Raw genomic sequence first — 27,286 nt, 5'->3', positions numbered from 1 at the left:
GAATGCAGGATAACCCAAGTGCAATGACTGCAGCAGTAACACAATGAACATCTCTCCTGAACAGTGTGTCACTCAAAGTCCCCAAGGCAAAACAGCATGCCCAACACTAGTCATGGGTGACTCGATAGTGAGGCACACTGAAGTCCCACTCACCATGTTGAATAAGGAGAAAGTAAGTCAGCTGTCTGTCATGTGCCAGGATCCACCACATAGCACAGGCACTCAGGTCCCACAACAGGTACAAATATGACTGTCATTGTACATGAGGGCATGAATGACTCAAGATGCAACTCCCCGGACTACATGGAGGAGCTCTCGGATTATGTAGCCCAGGTGGGTATGACCTTTGCCCTGAGCAGCATCCTACCATCACCCAGATTAATACCACAGTACAAACAGAAAATGATTGATTTCAACAACTGGCCAAGTTTCTGGTGTTTCTGGTGTCATTCTAAAGGGATCCAGTATCTGCCTGGGATGACTGGACTGACCACAATGCTTTGCCAGAGATGGCCTGCATGTCACCCCCTGGGCTTCTGGATACTTGCCAAGACTCTTGCCACCCCAATAGTGCCTTTTTTAGGCAGTGTTCCAAAGACCAAATTACCACAACAGCAACAAACGAATGCAATCTAATTTGTGAGTCATGCTGCTCAACGCTAGAAGTCAATCTCAAAATGCACTTGCTCGAAGCACTCCATTAATGTTCTCCATTTTAAGGAGACCTGGTTCAAGGTAGCAGAAAGCACCCCTGCACTACCGGGCTATAACTCATTCCACACCTTTTGGCCCCAGAACTTGGGACTGAAACTCCAAAGGCGGTGGTGTTTCCATATTCATAAAGAATGCGCACACCTCTAGACTGGTAGCCCAACATAATGCATCTTGGATACCCAATGCTAGCTGCACCTGAAGAAAGAGACAGATTCAGGTTATAAGCCTGCTACAGGTCCCCAACCATGTCCCAAGACTCGCTCCATGTTCCCAAGCACCCTGGAGAATATTAGAGTCCAACCCAACACTCATACTGGCCGACTTCAACTACCCCTCCATTAACAGCATTAACAGGGAAAACTACTAGTGTACCAATACACTTACCCATTTCCTGGAATTCATTAATTCCAATACCCTGGACCAGCTCATTCTTACCACAAGAGGTAGCAACATCCTTGACCTGGTCATTACTAACATGGACGACAGTTGCTCTATGCCAATAGTTAACTCCTCCCTGGTTTAGATCAGACCACAAACTAATCACCTTGGAAATCCACATCCCTTTCACCCCCCTCCGCAAAAGGTAACCACCATGAACAACTTCTCCAAAGCCAAACTTTGGGCTCCTAAAAACAGAGGTGGCCAACTTCATGGCACCCATGCAAATGGAGAATAGCTGCACGACTGCTGAAACGCACCAGTGCACTGTACTAACGTACACAAATGCATGATCTCACCATACCCAACAGAACAAAGATGCTCTCCTGCAAAAAAAAGGAAGCCAATCTGGTGCCCCCCCCCGTCAAACTTATTCCGCATCAGTTTCCTCCTGTTGTAAAGTCCCAAGACTGGAAAAACTCCCTTATTAGCCTCAACAAAAAGATGATCTCTCTAAAGCTCGCAATGAAAACAGAATTGCAGCACATAAAGACAACCACATGGCCTTCTACGTTATGTAAAGAATCCACAGCAATACCTACATTTGCTCTGAGCTACTGCACAATGGTACCGCCTATACAGAGCCAACAGATTGTCAATATACTGGCCAACAGATTCAGTGCCAACTTTACCCCTCTCCCCCAAACAGCCAATCAATACATTGCCAGGCACCCAGTATTACTGCTGCACAGGTTAAAAACAGCAGTGTCCAAGGCCAAGAATACAGTTTCTATGGGACCCGACAATATCCCTGGCTGTGCTACATAGGTAGGTACTAGGCTATTGGCCCTAGGGCCTACATAAGCCTAGTCAAATGGTACCTTGGCTTTTGCCACCCAAGAAAAATATTTTCCTGTGCCCCTGTCAAGCAGAGCCACAGAAGTGATCCCCGGGGTGAATTTCCTATCTCCCATCCAATCAAGATTTCTCTTGAAGAGTGCTAATGAGGAGCTTTGTTTGATATACATAGGTAGTTTGTTCCAGAGTATGGAAAGTCTCAGAGACAGGAATCTACACGAACTACAGAGCAAACTGGCACCTTAAAACGTGAAACAAACCAAACTGCAAAAATACCAAAACCAGGCAAAAGACCATGAACAGCTCCGAAAAGATACACTCCCAAATTCTTCTTTAGCACTTTCATCCACATTTATTTTCGTGAACTTCCTCAGAAATAAAATACATCTAAAAACCGTTTAAATACTGTGTTACAGGAAATGTCATTAATTAAGAAAAGTTTTTTCAAATGTTTGGATTAACAATGTATGTCATACTTTAAACTCCACAATATTTTCAAAATCACAAATAGGTAAAAACTTACTAGAAACATCCTTATGAAAGTGTCATTCATTACTATATAACATAAATAGTATCATTCATTACTACTAGCCAAACAACCTTATAAAAAAGCTGTCTAAAAGTTTTTTATCTATATATTAAAAAACATTTTAAGTTTATTACTTCATTTAGTCCTGGTGTTGTGTCAGCTCCAAACACCAGTTGCCACAAGGATTCCTTACATTCTAAAATGTTATTAAGGTCTCCTGTTAATAAAAATGAAAAATTCAAACTTTTTGAAATCTTTACATATAGTAGCGTGCCTTGCTAAAGCATTATTTTTATCCTTTTTTATGGCCAGAGTGTGTTCGTATACTCTGCGCTTAAAAATTCTTTTAGTTTTTCCCCATGTAATTTTTACATGTTACGCAGGTAGCTAAATAAAATACTAATTCACTATTGCAATTAAAGTATTCTCTAGCCCAAAATGTATAGTTTAAATGCTCTACTGTCACGAAAGAAGAATTGCTCATGTACCTACACTGTTTACAATTGGTGCAGCTAAAAGTGCCCTTCTTGTTGGTACAACTTCTGTCTAAACTATTGTGTTCTCCTCTGCCTGATTCCAATATACTTTTTAAATTTATAACTTTCTTATAAGTAAATTTCGGTTTGTGTCCTACAACAGAAACCAATTCTCTGTTTCCCATAATGACTTTCCAGTTGTTTTCAATAATAGATTTAATACTCCACATTTCATTTACGATGGGCAGTGGAAATGCTGCTAAAAATTCTTTAGCCTGCCCTTCGTGATGGATATTCTCAATACATATTAGGGATGCTCCCACTGACAAATCCTCTGAGTGCAATATTGGTTTAGCCACTCCTTTTCTGAGTGGTACCACTTCACTTTCTATCTTGACTATGAACTCCCTAGTATATCCCCTATTCATGAAAAGTGACCTCAAAAGTGATAATTCATTCTGGAAAACTCTTTCATTAGACGAGAGTCTACTTAACCTAATGATCTGACCTTTAATGACCCCTCTCTTCATATGCACTGGGTGTAAACTGTCTTTATGTAAATAACTGTTGGCAAAATATGGTTTTCTGTATATTTTGTTGTGAAAGGTCTTTACCTCATCATCAATGTTAAGTGTCAAATTTACAAATGTAACTTTTACCAAAATCACCTAATTTAAACTTTAAAAAGTTAGTGGTCTGGTTAAGAAATTCAACCAGTTCTATAAATTCTTTATGTTCTCCCTTCCATAGAAACAACAAATCATCTATGTATCTACGGTACATAAGGACCTTACTGAATAGGGGATGTGTCTTTAAAAATTTAGTCTCCCAATTAGCCATGACAATGTTTGCGAAGGAGGGGGCCACCCTTGAACCCATAGCTACTCCTAGTTCTTGTTTATATATGTGGTCATTAAATTTGAAAAAATTATTTTCCAAAATTAACTCCATTAAAATACATAGAGTTTATTTTGGCATTTGAAAAGGCAGTATATTTATTCAAATACTCCCTCAAACTCAATGCCCTCTTCCTGATCAATGCTGGTATACAAGTTTTTCACATCTAAACTAGCAAAAAACAGGTTTTCGTCACAAATTTTTACTTCCCTTAATGTTTCCAAAAGGTTCCATGAGTCTTTAATAAAAAATTCAGACTTCTGTACTATAGGGTTTAGAATATTGTCCAACCAGATAGAAATATTTTCTGTTTTGGACTGTTTAGCTGGAATGATTGGTCTGAAAGGTGTATTTTCTGTTTTGGACTGTTTAGCTGGAATGATTGGTCTGAAAGGTGGTTTAGTCTCGTTCTGTATTTTGGGAATGCCAAAAAATACTGCTAGTTTGGGATGTTCTTTGTACATAAATTCATAATCTATTCTACTTAGTTCACCCTGAGAAAACATGTCAAACAAAATTGAATCTAAAACTTTAAATTTTTTGTTGACTGTCTCATAATTAACTTTTCTATATTTTTTTTGTCTTGTAACATCGAAATTTTATAATCCTTGTTGTTCATAATTACCACTTTTCCCCCTTTGTCAGCCTTCATTATTCTTATGTTAGTATTTGTGACTAAAGTTTTTAAAGCTGCCATTTCTTCAGTAGTTAGATTAGTTGTTTCGTTCGAAACAATGATGTTTCTAAAGTCCTTTTCACACAACCTTTGAAATACTTGTAAACTGTTAATTAGAGGTGGGTTGTAAGTGCTAGGGTTGCTAATAGTAATTTTGTCATGTAATTTGGAACACCCTATGTCTTCCATGATATAGTTTAGATTTAATTTTCTCAAAAACAATCTAAAATCTAAAAGCAATTTCCCCAGATTCATTTGATTTGCTGGAATAAAAGTAAAACCCTTCCTCAAAACAGTTATAATTGATGGACTTAAATTTAAATCAGACAGATTTACTATACCAACTTTTTAACTCAGGAGATGCTGTTACCATCTCAGTTTGTTCCTTCCTCTGCTCTTCCCCCAAAATTGGGTAGAATTGTACCATTTCATAGTCTTTTTGTTTTTCTCTTGTACCCTCTGAAAAGGGATGTTGTTCACTTCAGAAGGTGTAGCCACTTTTTCTGCATAGTTCATATTCATATTATTGATGCTTGTACTTCCATTACTGGTAGTTGGTAAAACCGGAAAATCTTCTTGGAATGTGTCTCTGTCCCTACTTTCCCCTTTACTTGCTGTTCTATTGTTTGTCTCACCATCATTAACTGAAACAGTCTGCGCATCATTTTGTAGTTCAGTCCTTTGTAGTGTGTTGACTGATGTCGCAGACTCAGCCAAAACTATATTGGCCTGGTTGTTTTTGTAAGAAAGTATATCACGCCTCAATTTAGATTGCTTCCTGGCAATAATAGTGGCCCTCTGCCTATCTGCTTTTATTCTTATACAGTTATATAAATCTTCAAAAATACTGAAACTTGTATAGTTGTGTATAGTTTCATCCAAAGATTTTATTCTGGCATTGAGGGCCTTTATTTCGTTACTATAATGATTTTTCAAAATGTTCATTTTTATTCCCGTATCATTATATAGATTTGTCAGTTCTTTACTTAACGCCTCCTGGAGAGACGCAATTCGGAAATTTTGCTGTTCTAAGACCTTTCGGTACAATTTTTCTATACACATTCTGTTAGATACAGTATTTCTAAATCAAGCGTTACGTATTTGAAAATCATTTTCTCCAACTCATAAATGTTCTTTTTACAACACACTGTCAACATTCAAAGCACTTACTGTGTCATTTAAGACCATTTCTCCAATGTCAGAGAAGGGATTAGTTCTTGTCTTTAGATAAAAAATCCCAAATGTTGCCTTCCGACGGCAACTGTTGTGTTCTCAGTCCACCATTGCGGTTCTGACCTGTTTCAATATTTCCGACGTCAACCAACTATTTTACTGACTGTCTCAGTTAATAAAAGTTTAGACTCCCTAGATTTCAAATCTAGGGTGTCATAGTCCAAAACTGAATGAATAGATAAATTGAGTAAAGTCTCTTTGGTGGAATCTTCTGCAGCCATACGTGATCAAAGTCTGGATGTATTTAGACAAAACCACTCCAAAAAACGTGAAACAAACCAAACTGCAAAAATACCAAAACCAGGCAAAAGACCATGAACAGCTCCGAAAAGATACACTCCCAAATTCTTCTTTAGCGCTTTCATCCACATTTATTTTCGTGAACTTCCTCAGAAATAAAATACATCTAAAAACCGTTGTTTAAATACAGTTACAGGAAATTATGTAATTAATTAAGAAAAGTTTTCAAATGTTTGGATTAACAATGTATGTCATATTTAAACTCCACAATATTTTCAAAATCACAAATAGGTAAAAACTTACTAGAAACATCCTTATGAAAGTGTCATTCATTACTATATAACAAACAGTATCATTCATTACTACTAGCCAAACAACCTTATATATATAGTGGTTTTGTCTAAATTCATCCAGACTTATAGCAACGAAATAAAGGCCCTCAATGCCAGAATAAAATCTTTGGATGAAACTACACAACTATAAAAGTTTCAGTATTTTTGAAGATTTATATAACGGTATAAGAATAAAAGCAGATAGGCAGAGGGCCACTATTATTGCCAGGAAGCAATCTAAATTGAGGCGTGATATACTTTCTTACAAAAACAACGAGGCCTATATAGTTTTGGCTGAGTCTGCGACATCAGTCAACACACTACAAAGGACTGAACTACAAAATGATGCGCAGACCGTTTCAGTTAATGATGGTGAGACAAACAATAGAACAGCAAGTAAAGGGGAAAGTAGGGACAGAGACACATTCCAAGAAGTTTTTCCGGTTTTACCAACTACCAGTAATGGAAGTACAAGCATCAATAATATGAATATGAACTATGCAGAAAAAGTGGCTACACCTTCTGAAGTGAACATCCCTTTTCAGAGGGTACAAAAGAAAAACAAAAAGACTATGAAATGGTACAATTCTACCCAATTTCGGGGGAAGGAACAAACTGAGATGGTAACAGCATCTCCCGAGTTAAATGTGGACTTTTGAAGTTGGTATAGTAAGTCTGATTTAAATTTAAGTCCATCAATTATAACTTGTTTTGAGGAAGGGTTTTACTTTTATTCCAGCAAATCAAATGAATCTGGGGAAATTGCTTTTAGATTTTTTAAATCTCAACTATATCATGGAAGACATAGGGTGTTCCAAATTACATGACAAAATTACTATTAGCAACCCTAGCACTTACAACCTACCTCTAATTAACAGTTTACAAGTATTTCAAAGGTTGTGTGAAAAGGACTTTAGAAACATCATTGTTTCGAACGAAACAACTAATCTAACTACTGAAGAAATGGCAGCTTTAAAAACTTAGTCACAAATACGAACATAAGAATAATGAAGGCTGACAAAGGGGGAAAAGTGGTAATTATGAACAAGGATTATAAAATTTCGATAGAGGAAATGTTACAAGACAAAAAATATAGAAAAGTGAATTATGAGACAGTAAACAAAAAATTTAAAGTTTTAGATTCAATTTTGTTTGACATGTTTTCTCAGGGTGAACTAAGTAGAATAGATTATGAATTTATGTACTAAGAACATCCCAAACTAGCAGTATTTTTTGGCATTCCCAAAATACAGAACGAGACTAAACCACCTTTCAGACCAATCATTTCAGCTAAACAGTCCAAAACAGAAAATATTTTGATATAGTACAGAAGTCTGAATTTTTTATTAAAGACTCATGGAACCTTTTGGAAACATTAAGGGAAGTAAAAATTTGTGACGAAAACCTGTTTTTTGGTAGTTTAGATGTGAAAAACTTGTATACCAGCATTGATCAGGAAGAGGGCATTGAGTTTATGAGGGAGTATTTGAATAAATATACTGCCTTTTCAAATGCCAAAATAAACTCATGTATTTTAATGGAGTTAATTTTGGAAAATATTTTTTTTTAAATTTAATGACCACATATATAAACAAGAACTAGGAGTAGCTATGGGTTCAAGGGTGGCCCCCTCCTTCGCAAACATTGTCATGGCTAATTGGGAGACTAAATCTTTAAAGACACATCCCCTATTCAGTAAGGTCCTTATGTACCGTAGATACACAGATGATTTGTTGTTTCTATGGAAGGGAGAACAAAGAATTTGTAGAACTGGTTGAATTTCTTAACCAGACCACTAACTTTTTAAAGTTTAAATTAGGTGATTTTGGTAAAACAGTTACATTTTTAGATTTGACACTTAACATTGATGATGAGGTAAAGACCTTTCACAGTAAAATATACAGAAAACCATATTTTGCCAACAGTTTACATAGACAGTTTACACCCAGTGCATATGAAGAGAGGGGTCATTAAAGGTCAGATCATTAGGTTAGGTAGACTCACGTCTAATCACTTTTGAGGTCACTTTTCATGAATAGGGGATATACTAGGGAGTTCATAGTCAAGATAGAAAGTGAAGTGGTACCACTCAGAAAAGGAGTGGCTAAACCAATATTGCACTCGGGAGGATTTGTCAGTGGGAGCATCCCTAATATGTATTGAGAATATCCATCACGAAGGGCAGGCTAAAGAATTTTTAGCAGCATTTCCACTGCCCATCGTAAATGAAATGTGGAGTATTAAATCTATTATTGAAAACTGGAAAGTCATTATGGGAAACAGAGAATTGGTTTCTGTTGTAGGACACAAACCAAAATTTACTTAAGAAAGTTATAAAATTTAAAAAGTATATTGGAATCAGGCAGAGACAAACAATAGTTTAGACAGTTGTACCAACAAGAAGGGCACTTTTAGCTGCACCAACTGTAAACAGTGTAGGTACATGAGCAATTCTTCTTTCGTGACAGTAGAGCATTTAAACTATACATTTTGGGCTAGAGAATACTTTAATTGCAATAGTGAATTAGTAGTTTATTTAGCTACCTGCGTAACATGTAAAAATTATTACATAGGAAAAACTAAAAGAATTTTTAAGTGCAGAGTATACGAACACACTCTGGCCATAAAAAAGAAGGATACAAATAATGCTTTAAGCAAGGCACGCTACTATATGTAAAGATTTCAAAAAGTTTGAATTTTTCATTTTAGACACAGTGAAGAAAGGATTATTAACAGGAGACCTTAATAACATTTTAGAATGTAAGGAATCCTTGTGGCAACTGGTGTTTGGAGCTGACAACACCAGGACTAAATGAAGTAATAAACTTAAAATGTTTTTTAATATATAGATAAAAAACTTTTAGACAGCTTTTTTATAAGGTTGTTTGGCTAGTAGTAATGAATGATACTATTTATGTTATATAGTAATGAATGACACTTTCATAAGGATGTTTCTAGTAAGTTTTTACCTATTTGTGATTTTGAAAATATTGTGGAGTTTAAAGTATGACACATACATTGTTAATCCAAACATTTGAAAAAACTTTTCTTAATGACATCATTTCCTGTAACAGTATTTAAACAATGGTTTTTAGATTTATTTTATTTCTGAGGAAGTTCACGAAAATAAATGTGGATGAAAGCGCTAAAGAAGAATTTGGGAGTGCATCTTTTCGGAGCTGTTCATGGTCTTTTGCCTGGTTTTGGTATTTTTGCAAACTGGCACCTTACCTGTGTGCCCTGTTCAATCACAGCCTCACCTCAGGCTTTGTCCCTACCAATGGCACACTGCTAGTCATCCCTCTCCACAAAGGTGGTGCAACTACAGACCTCTGTAACTATCACCCCATTAGCCTGACAAGTCAGATATGAAAGCCTATGGAACACAATTCGTGGACCTAAGATATACGGAATCTCCAAACTCTGGATCTTACACAGTTGGTTTTGTGAAAGGTACACCATATGCCTGCTCAACTTGGTTGACAGAGTCTGTTACCAGAGCTGTGGATGAAGGCAAGGTGGTTCATACAGCCTATCTTGATCTGGCCAAGTCCTTTGATACCATTCCCCACTCAGGAATCCTAGAAAAACTCACCAAGCTAGGTATCAACCCCTATATCACTCTGCGGTTGCACTTCTCACTCCAAGTCAGACTGCTGACCAGTCACAAGAGAGTCCCTCAAGGTTCGGTCCTGGGTCCTCTCCTGTTTGGTTATCTACTTAGTGTCCAGACCAACACGATGGGACTCTGGCTGACCAAGTTTGCAGACAATAGCAAGTTGGGAGCTATTAACACCAAGTAATGCAGACATCCTACAGAAAGGCCTCAGAGACCAACACCTGGTGTCAGAACCATGGCCTTAAGCTCAATGCCAGAAGTGTAGTCATCCCCCTTAGGAAAAGCCCAGTTCCCTTGAATTACCATAGTCCACTGAACACAACGCATATATAATAAACTTTGACCACAGTGGCAATGTGGTGGTCAAAAGAGAGGTTGCAGTCAACCTATGTTCCCAGATCTCTTATAATGCCTTCTATGTTCAAGTGAACTATGTGGTAATTCAAGGGAACAGAGTTTTTCCCAAGGGGGATGACTACACATTTCTGGCATTGAACTTAAGGCCATGGTTCTGACACCAGGTGTTGATCAGACCTTTCTGTAAGATGTCAGCATCACTTGGGGCGTTATATATACATATATATTGTGGCAGATCTCATTACTACGGGTTTGGCATCCAGGAAGAGAGGGGTAATTGTCTCCCTCTACTCTTCCCTCATTAGGCCAGAGTACAATGCCCCATTTGGCATGTACCTCACTAGACACCTGCAACAACTGGAGAGGCCACAAAAGTACCTTGCAAAGAGGATCCTAGGCCCAACACTTGTCCTGTATGGACAGACTCAAAACTAACTAATATCGGTCTCATATCCCCTACTTAGAGACTATCTCTACTGGACATTTACAAAGCCATGTCTGACCCAGCTCTGTTAGAAACGCAACATCTAAAGAAATCCCAATCTCTCTGCATCACACACTCCAGAGACCTCGTTACCACAAACGGAACATGGAGGGACAGGTTCATAACCCAGAGACTACCAATGCTCTGAAACAGACTTCCCATACATGTCGAGCAGAGCACCTCACTGTCCCTCTTCAAGAGAGAATCTTGATGAGTGGATGGGAAATAAAAATTCATCCCGGGGATCATTCCAGTGGCTCTACTCAGACGCACTGGGAACCAAGGTCAGGTGGCACGATGCCAGAGTACTCATATGGGCTAGGCTTGTAAAGGCTCCAGGGCCATTAGCCTAGTACACACCTATTGTTTATAAGGGCGGCCATAATTTTAAAAAATGTTTTGAAACCAGCTCTGCTATTAAAACTAAGGGCTATATGTACATAAATGTGGTAGATTTAAGTTCAGTAAATTTATCCTAGAAACAAATTCTATTTCTATTAATGAGTATAATATTAATATATTGGGTAAATTTAATTGTGATACCACAAAAGGTGTGTATTGTGCTTTATCCACCCATTGTGCCCATTTTTATGTAGGGAAAACGGAGCTCAAACTAAAAGAACGAATAGGTGAACATAGAGCCATTAGAGACAACATCGACACCAATGCACTTGCCAAACATATTTCCCAAAATAGTACATTCATTTAGATTCTTGGTTTTAAATATTTTAAAAAGTAGTAGTAGGGGAGGTGCACTGCAATTTATTCTTGAAAAAAATGGAATTAAAACAGCAAATTTGCCTGGGTGCACATTCGTGGCCAGGTTTAAATGGTATGCACATGTGTTTTTAGGTTCTAGTACTTGTATATATTTATATACTTATACGCTTATATATTTTAATTTTGTTATTGTGTGTTGGGTATGGCTTATTAGTACTCAATATAGTGCAAGGGAAATGTATGTCATTACAATTCATTAGGGAGATGGGCGAATGGAAATGTATATTTAATTCCATTACGGCTTTTTAAATGGGAAGGAAATTATGTATTTTGTCAGAGGAAGTTCGTCATCCAGTACAAACAAAAGCGCTTACTTTTCATGGGTGTATATTGTAAATTTATTTACACTCAGTTTTAAACTTATTAAAACGTTCATTTGCCAGTCTGGTTTAGTTTAGTACACACCTATGAATCTATAAACTACCATCTAACGTTAGAGAGTCAGGACAAGGAGAGCAACATTTCATACTTGTAAACAGTTAGGAGCTCTGGAGGATGTGGATGGCAGCAAATGAGATCTGACTGGCAGTAAGACAGTTGTATCACAGCCAGAAAGCTTCTGTAGTAGAGTTACTGGTTCAGATAATTCATAACAGACAATACTAGAGCAAAGACCATTCAGAATTTTTTGCAAATATTTGCATGCTACATTACTTGAAAATAATTTTACAGTAAACAAGCATATGGAGATTTGATGGCTCAGAAAAGTTAGAGTATATATTTTGGGAATATATGAAGCTGATTCAGTACAAAAAAATTTAATTGAAAAACGCTATACTTAAAAGAATTTAACCTCAGCACAGCAAAATTTTTGTTGAGCTGGTGTAAAATATAAAACAGAGGTGAATGCATTGCCATCTTCAAGATGGTGGCCAACAAATTTATAAACAGAACAGGGAAAAAAAAATCAGTAACCACTGAAAATAATTATGGAACTGAACTACTGAAATCAAACAGAACTCCATATTAAAATTGGCTTTAAGGATTCTGTAATAGAAACATTTTGAAGAGGACACTACATGGAATGAAGTACCCAAGATATATTTTAAATGTAGACTGCAATAGACACTACATGGAATGAAGTACCCAAGATATATTTTAAATGTAGACTGCAATACAAGTTTGAGGACATTGGTACAACTATTATGATCTGTAACTGTGAATATGTCTGGTCAGACAATTACCGATCTCAAATTAGAGAAAATAGTTATCTTGTAGGGTTAATAACCAATGTTCAAAACCAAACTTGAGATAAGACTAGAAAAATGGGGATTCACATGCTTAATTTCAAACTACAAAAAGCATAAGCACTGACAAGGCTGACATTAGGCAAGTTAAAAAAGCATACAACTATAAAAAGGATTGTATTGGCAATTACTAGTGTACCATGCATGGTATTACAATCTATGCTACAGTAGGAGAAAAAAAGTGACCAGACACCAAGTTACTCCATGAGCAGCACAATGGTGCAAAAGACTAAACCAAACAAAACGAACGACAGCAGTTTAACTTTATTTCAATTTTTTAAATATATTTGATACATCAAACATTTGCTATAAAACAGTCCAGGAGAAATTTAAGATAGCTACAAAAATTAAAAGATGCCACACGTGCTTAGGAAAGGAGGCAATATACAGCTCAACAATAATTCACAACCCTGCATTGTTAAATGGACCGATGTTCGCAAATGCAGGCAGTACATTTTGTTGAAAAGTAAAATGTAAAAACCAGATGGTCAGTTTTCAATGTCCCATTAACTAAATGCAGCCATGACACTAAATGACACTGAGGAATCCAAGTTTCAGGCTTGACATTTTACAAGAAAGCATCGCACCATTCCTTAAGACAAGAGCAGCAATCCTTTGCTTGTTTGGAGTTGGCAGAACAGATGTCTTTGAACCACTCGACAAAAAGATCTTGATCTTTCTTCAACACCAGGAACTGCCCCAACACCACATATGCCTAAATATTAAAATTAAAATTTAGATAAACATACTTTAAATTCATTATGTTGCAAACCTGCAGTTTTAAAGTCTGCATGACAATATCAAACGCATGAAATGGAGCAACTCAGATTAATCACGGGTTTGTGCATGCATTTAAAACCAGTACTTTAGTCAAATAACTGAGGCACCTTTTAGAGCCCAATACAGTAACTAGCACTAAACACGAAATACCCCAGAGCAGCTAGACAGCATTTCACAGAAAATGTTTTGCCCAAAACTGCATCTATTAAAATTAGGTTACTCTGTTCCATCTGTAATCACATGTAAGTGTCAGGTAGCATAAAATTATCTGATCTGCAGTGTTTGGTTCTCATTTGGTCCTTTGAAGTGCCTTCATAAAAAAAAACTGCAAGCTCTTGGGAGGCTTTTATTGGGCGTTTCCACCTACAGTACATACTACGTGGGAGAAATGACTAGTGATCAAAGGTGTGTATGCCACTAGGGTGCTACATTTCTATTTAGAACCGGTTTCTCTGCGTTTCACTTCAATAGCATGATAGGATCCCCAGCCCCTCATGGATCCTTTACCAAGCCCATAATGCAAGCCACCAGACAACATTCTGGTCAATGGAGACGCACCAATGTCCTTCTCACCAGGACAAGTAAGGAGAAAGTCAGTCAGTTGTTCATCAGGAGCCAGTATCTGCCACATTACACAAGCACCCAGGTCATCGGACCACAGGCACCAGTTTTACACCCACACAGACTATGTGCCAATGTCCTGAGATGTCGCCATATAGTCTAGGGAGGTGCATCAGAGCTGTGTGCCCCCCAGTCTGGTAGGAATTTACCATTGAGAAGTATTTTACATTCTCCAAAGATGATGCAACAGATTACACTAATAACTGGCTTAGTTTTGGTGTCATTCTAAGGGGGTACAAATATCTGTCAGCATGGAAAGATTGTCAGACATTGCTGCTTTGCTAGGGAGGACATGCACCTTTCCCCTCTAGGCTTTCAATTGGCTAAAACATTGCCCTCCACCATATAGTGCCTTTTTCAGGCAATGTCGAACTGAAAAGTACTTCTGACAATCTAAACCAAGAAAACCTAAAAAGGTGTTACTAATCAATGCTAGAAGTCTAAACAAAACCCCTCCACTCCCTAGAAGCTCTCTTCACCCTAGAAAACATTTGTGCAATCATAGACGCGGTTTAAACCTGCGGTGAGCAGAGTGCAAGGTTATAATGCCTTCCACGCCAACTACTACACATACAGGGACTAAAGGTGGAGGAATCTTGATTTACATCAAAAATATAAAATGCCACAAGACTGGTCGAACAGGACAATGCACTTCAGCTTCTCCATTCAAAAAAAATCACTATAGGTAAAATCCCATATCACTTCCTTGCAAGCTATAGGTCTCCATGACCCAGGAAACCCATACCATGCATTTAAACTTACTGGAAACACTCCACATCCAACCCAATACCATATTCATGGGTGACTTATTACCCCACTATTTACTGGGAATCATAAGACAAAATGTACAGGCATAGAGATTCCTGGATTTTGTAAACAAACTCCCTAGACCGGATTTGCCAATGCACCAACCAGGGTGCAACCATACAGGATCTGGTCCTCACCAATAAGGACGAGTGCTGCACCCTCCCTTCTCCCCAATGTACTGCCTTCTCAGGAAAGGTCAGACCACAAAATGGTCTCCTTTGACATATAGAGGGAACTTGCAACCCCAGCTAACCCTAGAATATTAAAGAACGCTTAAGGCTAGCTTTATACCAAGTGATAACCTGGCAAAATTTCAAACCCCATAAACCCCGAGAACACTGCTGTCTATGCAGAACTATTTCACAGAAACTTTATACAAGCATGTTAACTCATTCACTCCAATGGAGCTAAGCAGCAACCAACCCTTTTGATTGAAATGCAAGGAAGGATTTGATTCTAACAAAAGTTCATACCTCTGGAACCATAGGGGGCATGAAAGTAGTATAAATGGCAAACAATTAGGCACAAACTACATTTTATATAGTGGCAGTATTCTTTAGGTTCTAGGTCTTAAAGTTTTATAAGTCACTGTACACACAACTATTACATTTGCAATATTTTGTAACAACTTCCACTCAAGTTACACACATACTATCAGCAGCATTTTATTCATTTAGCTTTCGTATGAGGCTATGAGTTCTGTTACTTGGTTGAGATATTTAGGGAAAAAAAGTGAAAATTATATAGATATACATCATAAAACAGTTTATATTTAATTTACCCGCACAAGACAGAGGTCAAATAGTAATGCAGTAGAGTTTGCCATTGTGTAAGCTTCAAGACGAACACTTTAAATAACTTGTACATAACATGATTTTGGAATTCGTGACAAATCTGGACAAGCAAATCTTGATGCCTGTAGTCAACTGCAGAAGCACCTGGAGGAGTCACTCGAATGTGACGAGTTAACAGCACAGCAGCAGATGTAGCCACTAGGAAGTTTAGACCCAACTCCAAACAAGCCACCCTGGCAGAATCACAGCATCAATAAGCTGTGTAACAGAAGAAAATCATGGGAAAAATTATGAGGTGCAACACCAAGCAGGATAAAAGCACACTCAAACCAAACTGACAAACAAGTCTACCAGTGTTACATTGGAGGTAACTTTGGCCTCCCAGGCCAAGGGCCACCACAAGGCATTCTTTAGCTATGCCCACAACTTCAAAGGCAATACACAATTGCATGCAGAGCCAATAGTTAATGGAGCCACCTATACTGAAACCAAAGATATAGCAAAACTACTGGCCGACCAGTTCAGCTCCAACTTTACCCCGCTCTCCCCCTAAACCTACCAGGAAATACCATCAAATATAACTCTATTATCATAAGGAACAGGTCCTGTAATGCCATCTCTCCAAGCCAAACACTGCATCAATGGACCCAAACACTGCATCAATGGACCCAGACTTTCAGGATGAAACATGACCTATCAGGCCCTCTGAAATTGCTACTTAATTGTAGCTTCCGAATTGTTGCTGCTCTTCATTCATGAAGCACAAAGCCAGTCATTCCTCTGCACAAAGGTGGGCCACCTACAGAACCTGGAAACTATAGACCCACAAGTCCCAGCAGTCGCATATGCAAAGCCACTAAGAATTACCTCATAATTAAGTGATGACAGTCTTCAGACGCTGGACCCAACCCAACTTGGTTTCAACAAGAGGAGGTAAAGCCTACTCAACCAGGTGGACTTCTTTGAGAAGGTCACCAAAGCAATGGATGAGGGTGCAATGAGTCACACTGCCTACCTTGAACTGGCCAACACTTTCAACAATACCCCACTCTGGCATTGTTGACCATGCTCGACAGGTTAGGAACTAATCCTTAAGCCACCCAGTGGACAGGTGGCTGGCTCAGATATAGGACCCAGGAAGTTAGAATTGGGAGTCCACCTCTATAAAGAAGCCAATCAAAAACAGTCCCTCAGGAATCTGTCCTGGGACCACTCCTTTTTGGCAAATTTTTCTCCAAAGCAAAAGGAAATCAATGGCCTCTGGAGGATTACATTTGCAGATTTAATATTAGGGCAGTCATCAAATCCCCCATTGCCACAAATGTCCTCCAAGAAGGGCCAACAAAACTGGTGTCAGAGCCATGGACAAACTAGAAGGCAAAAAATACATGCCAGGGATGAATGAAACACACTCCTCTAAGAATTGACCTAGTAGTCAGGGACTTGGGACACAGACCATACTCTAGTCTTTGACCATCACATGTCAACAGCAATGAGGAAATCATTCTATGTTGTGCAGCTATATTGTTCCACTGTATTTGGCTTGCATTGCATTACTGAAACTGTGGAAATTCCTTAAGATTCCAAGAGCAGGACAAGTTATTTCTTGCACTTATTTCACTGAACTGCACTTCTGAAACGCTTATAATTGTGCTATACAGTTGATCTACTACATTTTGCAAGGTAGAAGCTTTTTTTATTGTTTCACTGCATTTATGTACAGTTTCAACTGTATTTTTCATTACAGTAATTGCAGGTTTACTGAATTACTAACTGTAAACTGCTTTTTCATACTGAGAGTTGTATTTTCTGTTTGTGAGTGCTCTATCCAAGCTTTTCTGTGCATTTGATTTTGAGGTTTGTTCTACAGCTAGGAACTGTAATAGTGTGCATTACTAGAATTGTCTGTTTACAGTTAAAAGCATTCTCTAGAGTCTGCTTGGCTCCTTGATCCGTTTAAAACTTTCATTTAGTGGCTACAGCTAGGAGCTGTAATTTTTCCCACCCACACTCCTTAGTGTTGTGGCGGTGATTTGGTGGCTATGCAGTTGCCCACCCATACTGTATTTGATCTGCGACACTCCTCCCAGTCTAGTGTCATTAGTTCATTCAATCCAATAGAGAACATTTGTAAAGGCCAACCCACTCAGATAAACGTTGAATTTACTTCTGTTCCAGCTTTCTCCATTTCCACTTTTACCCCCCTTTCCTGTGGCAAGTCTTGTCCAGATACGGATTTGCTGTGTCCAGGACTGTTTGAGAGCTGAGCCCCCCCTCCCCCACTTAGAGTTAAACTATTCCTGGCGCCATAAAGTCTGTTCCTCCAATTTTCCCTTGCAACTAGCCAGCTTTTTAGTTTTAGCACTTGTTTCTTTGAGCTCAGCACTTGTTCAGAACTCATTGTAAGCACTAAGTTACAAATTACTACAGCACTCAACTTTCCTCACTCGTCTAGAGGAAAACTGTTTTTAGTACTTAATAAGCACCTACTCAGGAATGTCTAAATGTCAGCTCCCAATGTTTTTTTCTTGTCTACCCGATTAATCTGGGCATCGTGGGACAATGCAGCAATTGCCTCATGTACAGACTACCCTCTCCTACTACTACCCAACACTAAGACCTGTGAGAGATGCAGAGGGTGGCCTAATGGTTAAGGTGTTTGCCTTACAAACATAAGGTGCAGTGTTTGAGTCTCACAAGGGATAATTGGCTAGGCTTAAAATTGCTCGCAAGGGCAGTTAGCTTAATACTAATCTATGAACCTATATAGCCAAACGAAGCAAAGCTCTCTTCACCCAAGACTGGACAGTCAAGAGAAGGTAAACACTTGCACCACACAACATAGTCCCCCAAAACCTACACCAAACACACACCTACATTCACAGAGGCTCAATAAAAACTGTCCAGAGACCTCCAAAGCAGAAATGCAAACAACCTCCACCCCCCCCCAACACAACCCAAAATGATACACAGCCCACATCAGTGCGCCACTCAACTATAGCCCATAAGGCATAACGTACCCAACACTAGTCATAGGTGACTCCACAACAAGTACAAATATGAAGGTCATTGTCCATGTTGGTGTGACTGACCAGAGATGTACTTCTCTGGACTACATGGAGACATGGAGGAGCTCTCAGATCTTGTAGCCCAGGCAGGTATGACCCTAGCCCAGAGTAGCATCCTGCCATCACCCAGAAGGATACCACAGTACAAGGACAAAATGATTGACTAACAATTGGCTAATCTTCTGGTGTCATTCTAAGAGAATCCAGCATCTGTCTGCAAGGGATAACATGATAGACAGACCACGCTGCTTTGCCAGTGATGGCCTGCACCTGTCACCCTTGGGATTCTGGATACTGGCAAAGGCTGCCACCCCTATAGTGCCTTTATTAGGCAAGGTTAAAATGACAAATTCTCCACCGTAACAGGTACAAGCAAGCAAAATCTGAGGATAATGCTAGAAGTCTAAACCTCAAAATGCACTCAAGGCACTCCTTAAAAATGGAGAACATTTACATATGTGCAGTGAGAGAGACCTGGTTCAAAGCTCCACAGAGAGCACCCCTGCATTACCAATTCATACCACACCTTTCGGCCACCTAACCTGGACCGAAACACTAAAGGTGGAGGCATGTCCATATTCACTAAGGATATCCACACCTCCAAGCTAGTTGCTCAGCATAATGCATCTGAGATTATCCAAGTTAAACTCTGGGCAAAACTGCAATCCAGATTGTAGCTTGCTATAGACCCCCCACCATGCCCCAGGATTCCCACTCCTCTTTTCTTGATACACTGGAAAATATTAAGGTACAACCCAACATTCTAATAATGGTCGATTTCAGCTACCCTACCATTAACTGGAAAAACTACTTGTGTACCAACTCTTGCTCAACGTTTTCTGGAGATAAATTCCAACGCCTTGGATCAACTTATCCACACCCCCACCAGGGGCAACAATATCCTAGACCTGGTCATTACTAACATGGGTGACTGGTGTTCCACACCAGAGGTCAGCTCCTCGTTGGTCAGGTCTGACCACAAGCTAATCACCCTAGACAGGAGGTCAGCTCCTCGTTGGTCAGGTCTGACCACAAGCTAATCACCCTAGACATTCACATCTCGCTCCCACCCCACCCCCCCCATTAGGCAAACAAACCGTAAAAAATTTCTCCAAAGACAAAGTACAGTTTTGTACCTACCATAAATGTAGATGCCCGATAGATATGCAACTGCAGTCATAACATATGGGTTAGTCCTGCCTCAGGCAGCCCTCGGTCGGCCGAATTCCAAAGTCTGGGTCTGGCGTCGGCTGGTGTCGCCTCCTCTCCGACGTCACAACGGCTGGAGTATAAAGGCATCGGCCGACGCCATCTTCTTCAGTGTTTCTTGCCCCAGATGTCAGGTGCCCTCTTAGGAAGGCTAAATTTGGTAAATGGATAAAAATAATCCCAAACATGCACAACAGTAATAAACAGATACACCATAGGAGATACCCCCAGCTGAAGGGAAAAGGGGTAGGGACCCAAAAAGAAGGATACAGAGGGGTAGGAGGGTGGGAAAATCCGACTGCAGTTGCATATCTATCGGACACCTACATTTATGATAGGTACAAAACTGTACTATGTCCTTCAAGAATGCAACTGCAGTCATAACATATGGGTTGAATACCATAGCCAAGCTGGGGGTGGATGGAACTAAGTTAAGGATGGTGTAGCTAAAATCCCCTGCAGGACTGCCGAAGCAAAGCCTGCTCGGGATCTGGAGTATAACGGCAGGTGGTAGTGCTTGGTAAATGTATGCACTGAGCTCCATGTAGCAGCCTCTAAAACGTCCTTTGTTGCCACTCCCCTTAGGAAAGCTGTGGAAGTGGCTATAGCTCTGGTGGAGTGTGGCCTAATATTGGCTGGCACACCCTTTCCATGAAAAGAATAGCAAAATCTGATGCAATGTCCAATCCATTTTGAAATTGTTTGTTTGGAGATTGCTTTTCCTTGTACTCCAGCAGCATAGTCTACAAACAGCTGGTCAGACTTTCTGGTGGCCTTAGTTCTGTCCAAGTAGTAGCGTAGTTGTCTGTGTATGTCCAAAGTATGCAGTAGTTTTCCCCCCCTATTTTGAGGATTGGGGAAGAATGTAGGTAGATGAATAGCTTGATTTAGAGACACCCTGGAAATAACTTTTGGCAAAAATACCACGCAGAGGATTACTGGCCTCAAATATAGATGCCTGCCTTACACAAAACTCCAGCTTTACTCAAGTCGCATATCACCTACTCAGAGGCAATCTCTGCCCTACATACAAAGCCACGTAAAACCCAGAGCTGTTGGACATGCTCCACTTAAAGAAATCCCAATCCCTCCGAGCTACACGCTCTAGGGACCTAAACCTTGTCACCACAATAAACGGAACATGCTGGAGGGATAGATTCCTGTCCCAGAGACTTCCCATACTATGGAACAGACTGTCTGTCACAGCTCCTCATTAGCACTAAGAAAAATCTTGAGGATTGGATGAGTAATAGGAAATTCTCCCCAGGGATCACTTCTGTGGTTCTGCTTAACAGGGGCACAGGAAATTAATTTTCTTGGGTGGCAAAAGCCACCTTTTTGGCTAGGCTTGTATAGGCCCTAGGGCCAATAGCCTAGTACCTATGAACCTATGGTATTCATCACACCTATCACAAAGTACAATGCCCCCAACCAGGCACATCCAACTGAAATGTCCACACAGGTTCCTACTAAAGGAACACAGTATGCAAGTCCTATGCAGACCACCTCAAGGCCTTATCCCTGTATTCTGTCTCCTACAGGCTGCTGAGGGTAAACTATACCTTGCATACAAGGCATAGTCAGACCCCACTTTGATGACCTTCTGCAAAACAGACAGATTTATCCGTTCTAAAGAGAAACTTTGCCTGCGATATAAACTGGACCTACTGGAGAGGCAGGTTATGTATGCCAGAATCTACCGCTTGTCTTGAACAGGTTCCTCATCCACGTGAAGCAGAGTTACTCGATTCAAGTATAAATTGGATGGGGAACAGGAAATTTACCCCTGGTTTGGCACCCCCTCTCTAATGGACAGAGGCAGCCAGCACATGAAACATTTACAAGCAGAGACCTGGGAAAGGAACCATCTCCCAAGCCCCCGTTTATACTTAAAGGGTACGAGAACTTGTCAGATTTAGGATGCGTGGCTAGGCTTATAAAGGCCCTTGCAGTTGTTAGCCTAGTAAACCACCTACAGTGGATATAAAGTATACACACACCTGTTAAAATGCCAGGCTTTTGCGACAAAAAAAAAAAAAAAAAAAAAAAAAACCACAATAAATAACTTCAAAACTTTTCCCACCTTTAATGCAACCTATAACCTGTACAACTCAATTGAAAAACAAATCTGTTAAGGGAAAAATACATTAAAAAAATAAAAACGTACAATAAGCTGGTTGCACAAGTGTGCACACCTTACACGCAAATACTTTGAAGCACTTGTGATTTAATTACAGCATTGTCTTCTTGGGTAGGAGTTTATCAGCATGCCACATCTTTATTTGGAGTGTCTAATGCTGTGGAATTTTTTTGTACCCTTCTGACTGATGGCATCAAAGGGATCTCATTGTTCAAAGGTATGCAAGCTCTATGCGAATCATGGCTTTTGCTATAGCAGGCAACTGAGTAAATGTCAGGAAAATCCTACTAGGACAGCTGAACTTTGGGGTTAAATCAGAGTCTCTCCAATTGATGGCAGGTGCGTACCCAAGACTGAATGCTATAATTAAATCAGAAGGTGCTTTAAAGTATTCGTTTAAGGGTGTACATACTTGTACAACCAGCTTATTGTATTTTTTTTATATTGTCCCCCAAAAGTTTTTTCAATTGAATTGTACAGGTTATAGGACACATTTAAAGGTGGTGAAAAGTTTTTCAATGATTTCTCTTTTTACATCACAAACCTGGCACTAACAGGGGTGTGAACACTTTATATCCACTGTATAATCTATTAATGCGGAAATAAACTAATACAAAATTTCAGTGTCCTCAGTGCAACTGCACACTTTAGCACCACTAAACAAGCTTTCTACAAAAATGCAAATGAAGCTTTCAAATTTGCCATCTACAAAATCCCAAATGAATAAAGGAGTAACAGAACTTCTACAGAAATTTCCTATGGCTCCTGCAAGCATATTGAGCAGGTCTTCAGTTGACATTATCTACTACGACTAAAATGGGCCTCATTTGACATGTGACTGGACACCTTGGGATTTTCCCTACCGGGGAGCCTCTACACCTATACCAACTCAAGACTGCATAAAATTGAGAAAAGGTGGGGGTTGGGAAGGCAAAATATATGCGGCACTACCCAGGACAACACCTGCGATTTCAAAAGCACTTTTTGAGCCATCAACTTCCCAGTGACAAACAGTAGGGATCCCATACACTCACATCAACTGATCAACAAGTGGACCTTTCCTTTATGTATCGGTCTGGTTCATCCTTCAGTCTGCAGGGGCTTTTGAGCAATAGTGCCAATCAGGGTACATGTCCAGTGCAAAGGAACACAACACACGTTGGATAAAAGACTTTGTATGAATGCCAAGCTTTCAGGTAAAACCCTCTCTCAATACTGAATATATGGTATTCAGCTTTCAGGTAAAACCCTTTCTCAATACTGAATATATGGTATTCAGTATTGAGAAAGGGTTTTACCTGAAAGCTTTGCATTCATACATAAAGTCTTTTATCCAACGTGTGTTGTGTTCCTTTGGACTTTATCAGCTATCTACGTTATTCTACTTACATGTCCAGTGCACCCAACACCCAAGCCCACTAGTGCAACCCCAGAAAGTATTAAGCATGCACATTTCCATAATCAAGGAAGGGCGAGTTTGAGGCTGCAAGAAAGGAGACTTTTCAGATTAAGGGAAATTCAACAGAAGCCAAAAAAACGGCCATTAAAGGAAGAAAACAAGCAGCTGAGAATAAAGGATAGACCCGCAAACCCTTTATGAAAGTCGAGGTTTGCTTTTAATGGTCATCCCTCTAAACAGGTTCTTTATTAGGACTGTAAAAGTAGCAAATGAAGAAGTGCTGGAGGACTGCTAAACTACACCTGGAAGCAGATACCAGGGTACTAAAGCCCAGTCCCAGTCAAGAATGCTTTATTAAAATGGTGTTGGACCAACTGCCTGCAGCACACATACCTGCAATGGGAAATTATAAAGTAAACACTGAAGCATTTTCATAAACCATGATTTGTAACTTGCATCGTGCACACAGTTTAATATTTTTGTACCAGCCATTTGTCTCAGGTCACTGAACTGGTCATTCAGTCCGTCAATTAGGCTTGGGGCATAGCACTTTCCAAATTATGGTTCATACCCTGTGGCAAAACTTTTGCAACTGGCAATTCTCAAATATCTTGAAAAAAAACAACGTACCACTACACGAGTTAGTTCAATACCCAAACTTACATGGATTAAAATGGAGTCTCGTTATGGCAGCCAAGAATGTGAAGGGACAAAATAAATAAATAAATAAATAAAATAAATCAAGCTTTTAAATAAAAGGACAGTTAAAAGAATGGTCAGCCAGAGGAGAAACTGGATCATCAACTATGAAAGAATATTTTTGGGGAGGGGAAAGGCAAATGTGGGACAAGTTTATTCTCCGCATAGATGGGTTAAAGGTCATCTTACTTGAAAGGATACTCTAAAGCTATAAGGCTCACACACAACTCAAACAAGGTTATAATCATAGTGGAAAACGAGGCAGTTTTGAGAGGAAAAAAGTGATAAGCCCATCAGGAGAGTAAGACAGCCACCATGCAGAATACATTTGTAAAGTAGCAAAAAGTATTAAGAGTCAAGCCAGAACAGGAATGGAGAAAATACTATACCAGAGATGACAATGTTGGGGTTATAGAAAATAGGGAAGACTAGGGTGGAAGTTACTGGAGGAAATTAGCAAAGGAACAAAGGTAGCAGGAGCAAGGGAAGTGGGTTGAAGCCAAGCAGACGTTTGGACTTCAGGTTAACAGACTACCTTCCTCCATGGGTTTCATAAGAGTATAGGCAGAGAGAAGGGTAAGGGAGTGCCAAGTTAAAGACTAACACTGGTAGAGATTTTAGTGGAGTTTAGTATAGTAGCCACTGTGATGAGCATGGCGTTAGAATATTATATGGCAACTATACAATCTAGAACCTCATGCAAAAGGTGGGTATTTTACCATAGAGAAAGGAAACTGAAAAAGGACTAGCCTGTATGGCTATTTGTAAAGTGTTAGTCCTTTTTGTGTGGTTAAAGCTGAAAAGGAACTTGCAAGAGGACATACAAACATCTTAAAGAAAAAAAATGAATATTTAATGTCAAACAATGCTTTATATAAACATTCCCTGGTTTGTCAAGGTTTCACCAAGTTTGAATTTGGTATTCTTGAAATACATCTGAGTATTAGGGGTGGGCAGTGGGAGAACAGAATGGAATCATCTAGAATTAGTTTAGCAAATTTGGCTTGATGCCACTACATTATATGGCTTGAACAAACAGATTTCCATTCACCCAGTTTTAAAAATGAAGGCTGCAAAATGATTTTTGTGGTCTTATATTTTCAGAATATGCTGGTGGTGTTAGGTATTTATATCATTCATTATAAACACAATTTATACATTGTTCTTGAGGTTTGTTTTATTGGTCAATTGTTTGATATTCTGACTATCAATACTAAAAGGTTTAATTAGATAGAGGTCACACAGACAGACAGTTTAGAGGATTTGGTTCACAACTGTTCTGAAGTACAGAGTAGAAGGGACAAAAGTGTTTTAATAGTTTATTTCTCTAGAAACTATTAAAAATCCAAAACATCTGGATTTTAATAGTTTCTCTCTAATGAATAAACATTTGGATTCTACTGCGGTTGCTGTTCATTAACAGGAATGAATTTTTACTTTGTGGACCTTGTATTTGAACTATAAAGGTTAGAAAAGATTGAAGAATGCAAAGCAGCAATGCATTATTTTGCATGGATGTGTTTGCATAGCTATTTTTATACAGTAGATTCAGATTTTTCTCTTCAACCTCTGGGAATGTAAAACAGCTGCCAGATAAAATTTACAGGTTACCTTAAAAGGAAATACATAGATGTAACCAAGGAAATTGTTCTTTTGGGAGGAGATACAAGACACGAACTGCCCCAAAAAGGTTTACTGCTACTGGCCACCAAAGATTACTAGAAAATGGAAATCTAGCTGAACTGAATACTGTAAAGGAGCTACACGTAGAAGTACAGTTGTGTGCACTTACCATAAATGTAGATGTTAAGAGTGTGTTCACTGTTTCAGTCCTAACCAATGGGTTATCCGGCTCCCAGTAGCCCTCAGGTCGGGCAGATTACCAAAGGTAAGTAAAAATGACGTCGGTTGTAAAGGATGCCCTATACAAAAGGAGGCAGCTGACATCACTTCCTCAGTCTTCTTTGCCATACGTCAGAAGCCCCAGAAAACAAGGCTTACACTAAATGTAGCCTATACCTTCAGAAAAGAGAAAAAAGGGGGAGGGAAAGGACTGCAACAGTGAATACACCAACATCTACATTTAAGGTAAGTGTACACAACTGCACTATGTTCATAGTGTTTCACTGTTGCAGTCCTAACCAATGGGTTGATTACCAAAGCCCAGAGAAAAGGGAGGAACCACCAAGAGAATCAAGGAAAGGGAGATTATGCCCTGCAGAACAGCAGTGGCAAACCCTGCCCTGGCCTTCAAAAACAAAGGCAAATTATAATGCTTTGTGAAAGTGTGAACAGAAGACCATGTGGCATCTTCCAGAAAGTCTTTAGTGGGGACACCCCTTAAAAGGCTGCAGAAGTAGAAGCTGCTTTAGTTGAGTGGGTCCCAACCCCTTGGAGGAGGAACCTTGCCATGAAAGGAACAAAGTAATACAATGAGCAATCCATTTAGAAATGGTTTGCTTAGAAATAGCCTTACCCTGGGCTCCAGGGGCAAAGCTGACAAAACAGCGGAGCTGACCAATAGCCAAGTCGATTTCGAAAGGTCTTAGTCCTGTCCAGGTAAAACCTGAGCTGTCTATGCACAGAGAATGTAGGATCCTCTCACCTCTATCGAGAATAAGGGAAAAGGTAGGCAGGTGTATGGATGGATAGGCTAGAAACCACCTTAGGCATAAAGGAGGTGTTGGTTCTCAGAGAGACCCTATCTGAATGGAAAAGAAAAGGCTCCACAGCCAAAGCCTGCAGTTCCGAAACCCTCCTTGATGAAGTAATAGCCAAGAGGAAGTCAGTCTTCCAAGAGAGAAACTTTAAATCTGCAGTGGCAGCTGGCTCAAGAGGAAGAGAGTTTCTCTAGAACAAAATTAAGATCCCAGGCTGGAGTAGGCGCCTTTCTGGGAGGTTTTAAGTTGCAAGCACCTCCGAGAAACAGAGGGAGAGAGAAAATGGGTT

The 27,286-nt window shown here is 39.5% G+C and overlaps 1 protein-coding gene across 1 annotated transcript in view; it reads right to left on the bottom strand.

Annotated features, from left to right (window-relative positions):
- Positions 1 to 13,066: 13,066 nt before the first annotated feature.
- BANF1 (BAF nuclear assembly factor 1) overlaps positions 13,067 to 27,286 on the bottom strand; it is a 38,197-nt gene continuing 23,977 nt past the window's right edge. The window contains exon 2 of the mRNA XM_044073791.1: positions 13,067 to 13,535. Within this exon, the coding sequence (XP_043929726.1) occupies positions 13,389 to 13,535 (147 nt within the window). The 3' untranslated portion in view covers positions 13,067 to 13,388. The remainder of the gene's footprint in view (positions 13,536 to 27,286) is intronic.

This window comes from Protopterus annectens, chromosome 6.part0 (assembly GCF_019279795.1).
Source record: "Protopterus annectens isolate FY-2018-M chromosome 6.part0, PAN1.0, whole genome shotgun sequence".
In the NCBI taxonomy this organism is placed as follows: Eukaryota; Metazoa; Chordata; order Ceratodontiformes; family Protopteridae; genus Protopterus; species Protopterus annectens.
This window is presented reverse-complemented; position numbering and strand designations above follow the sequence as displayed.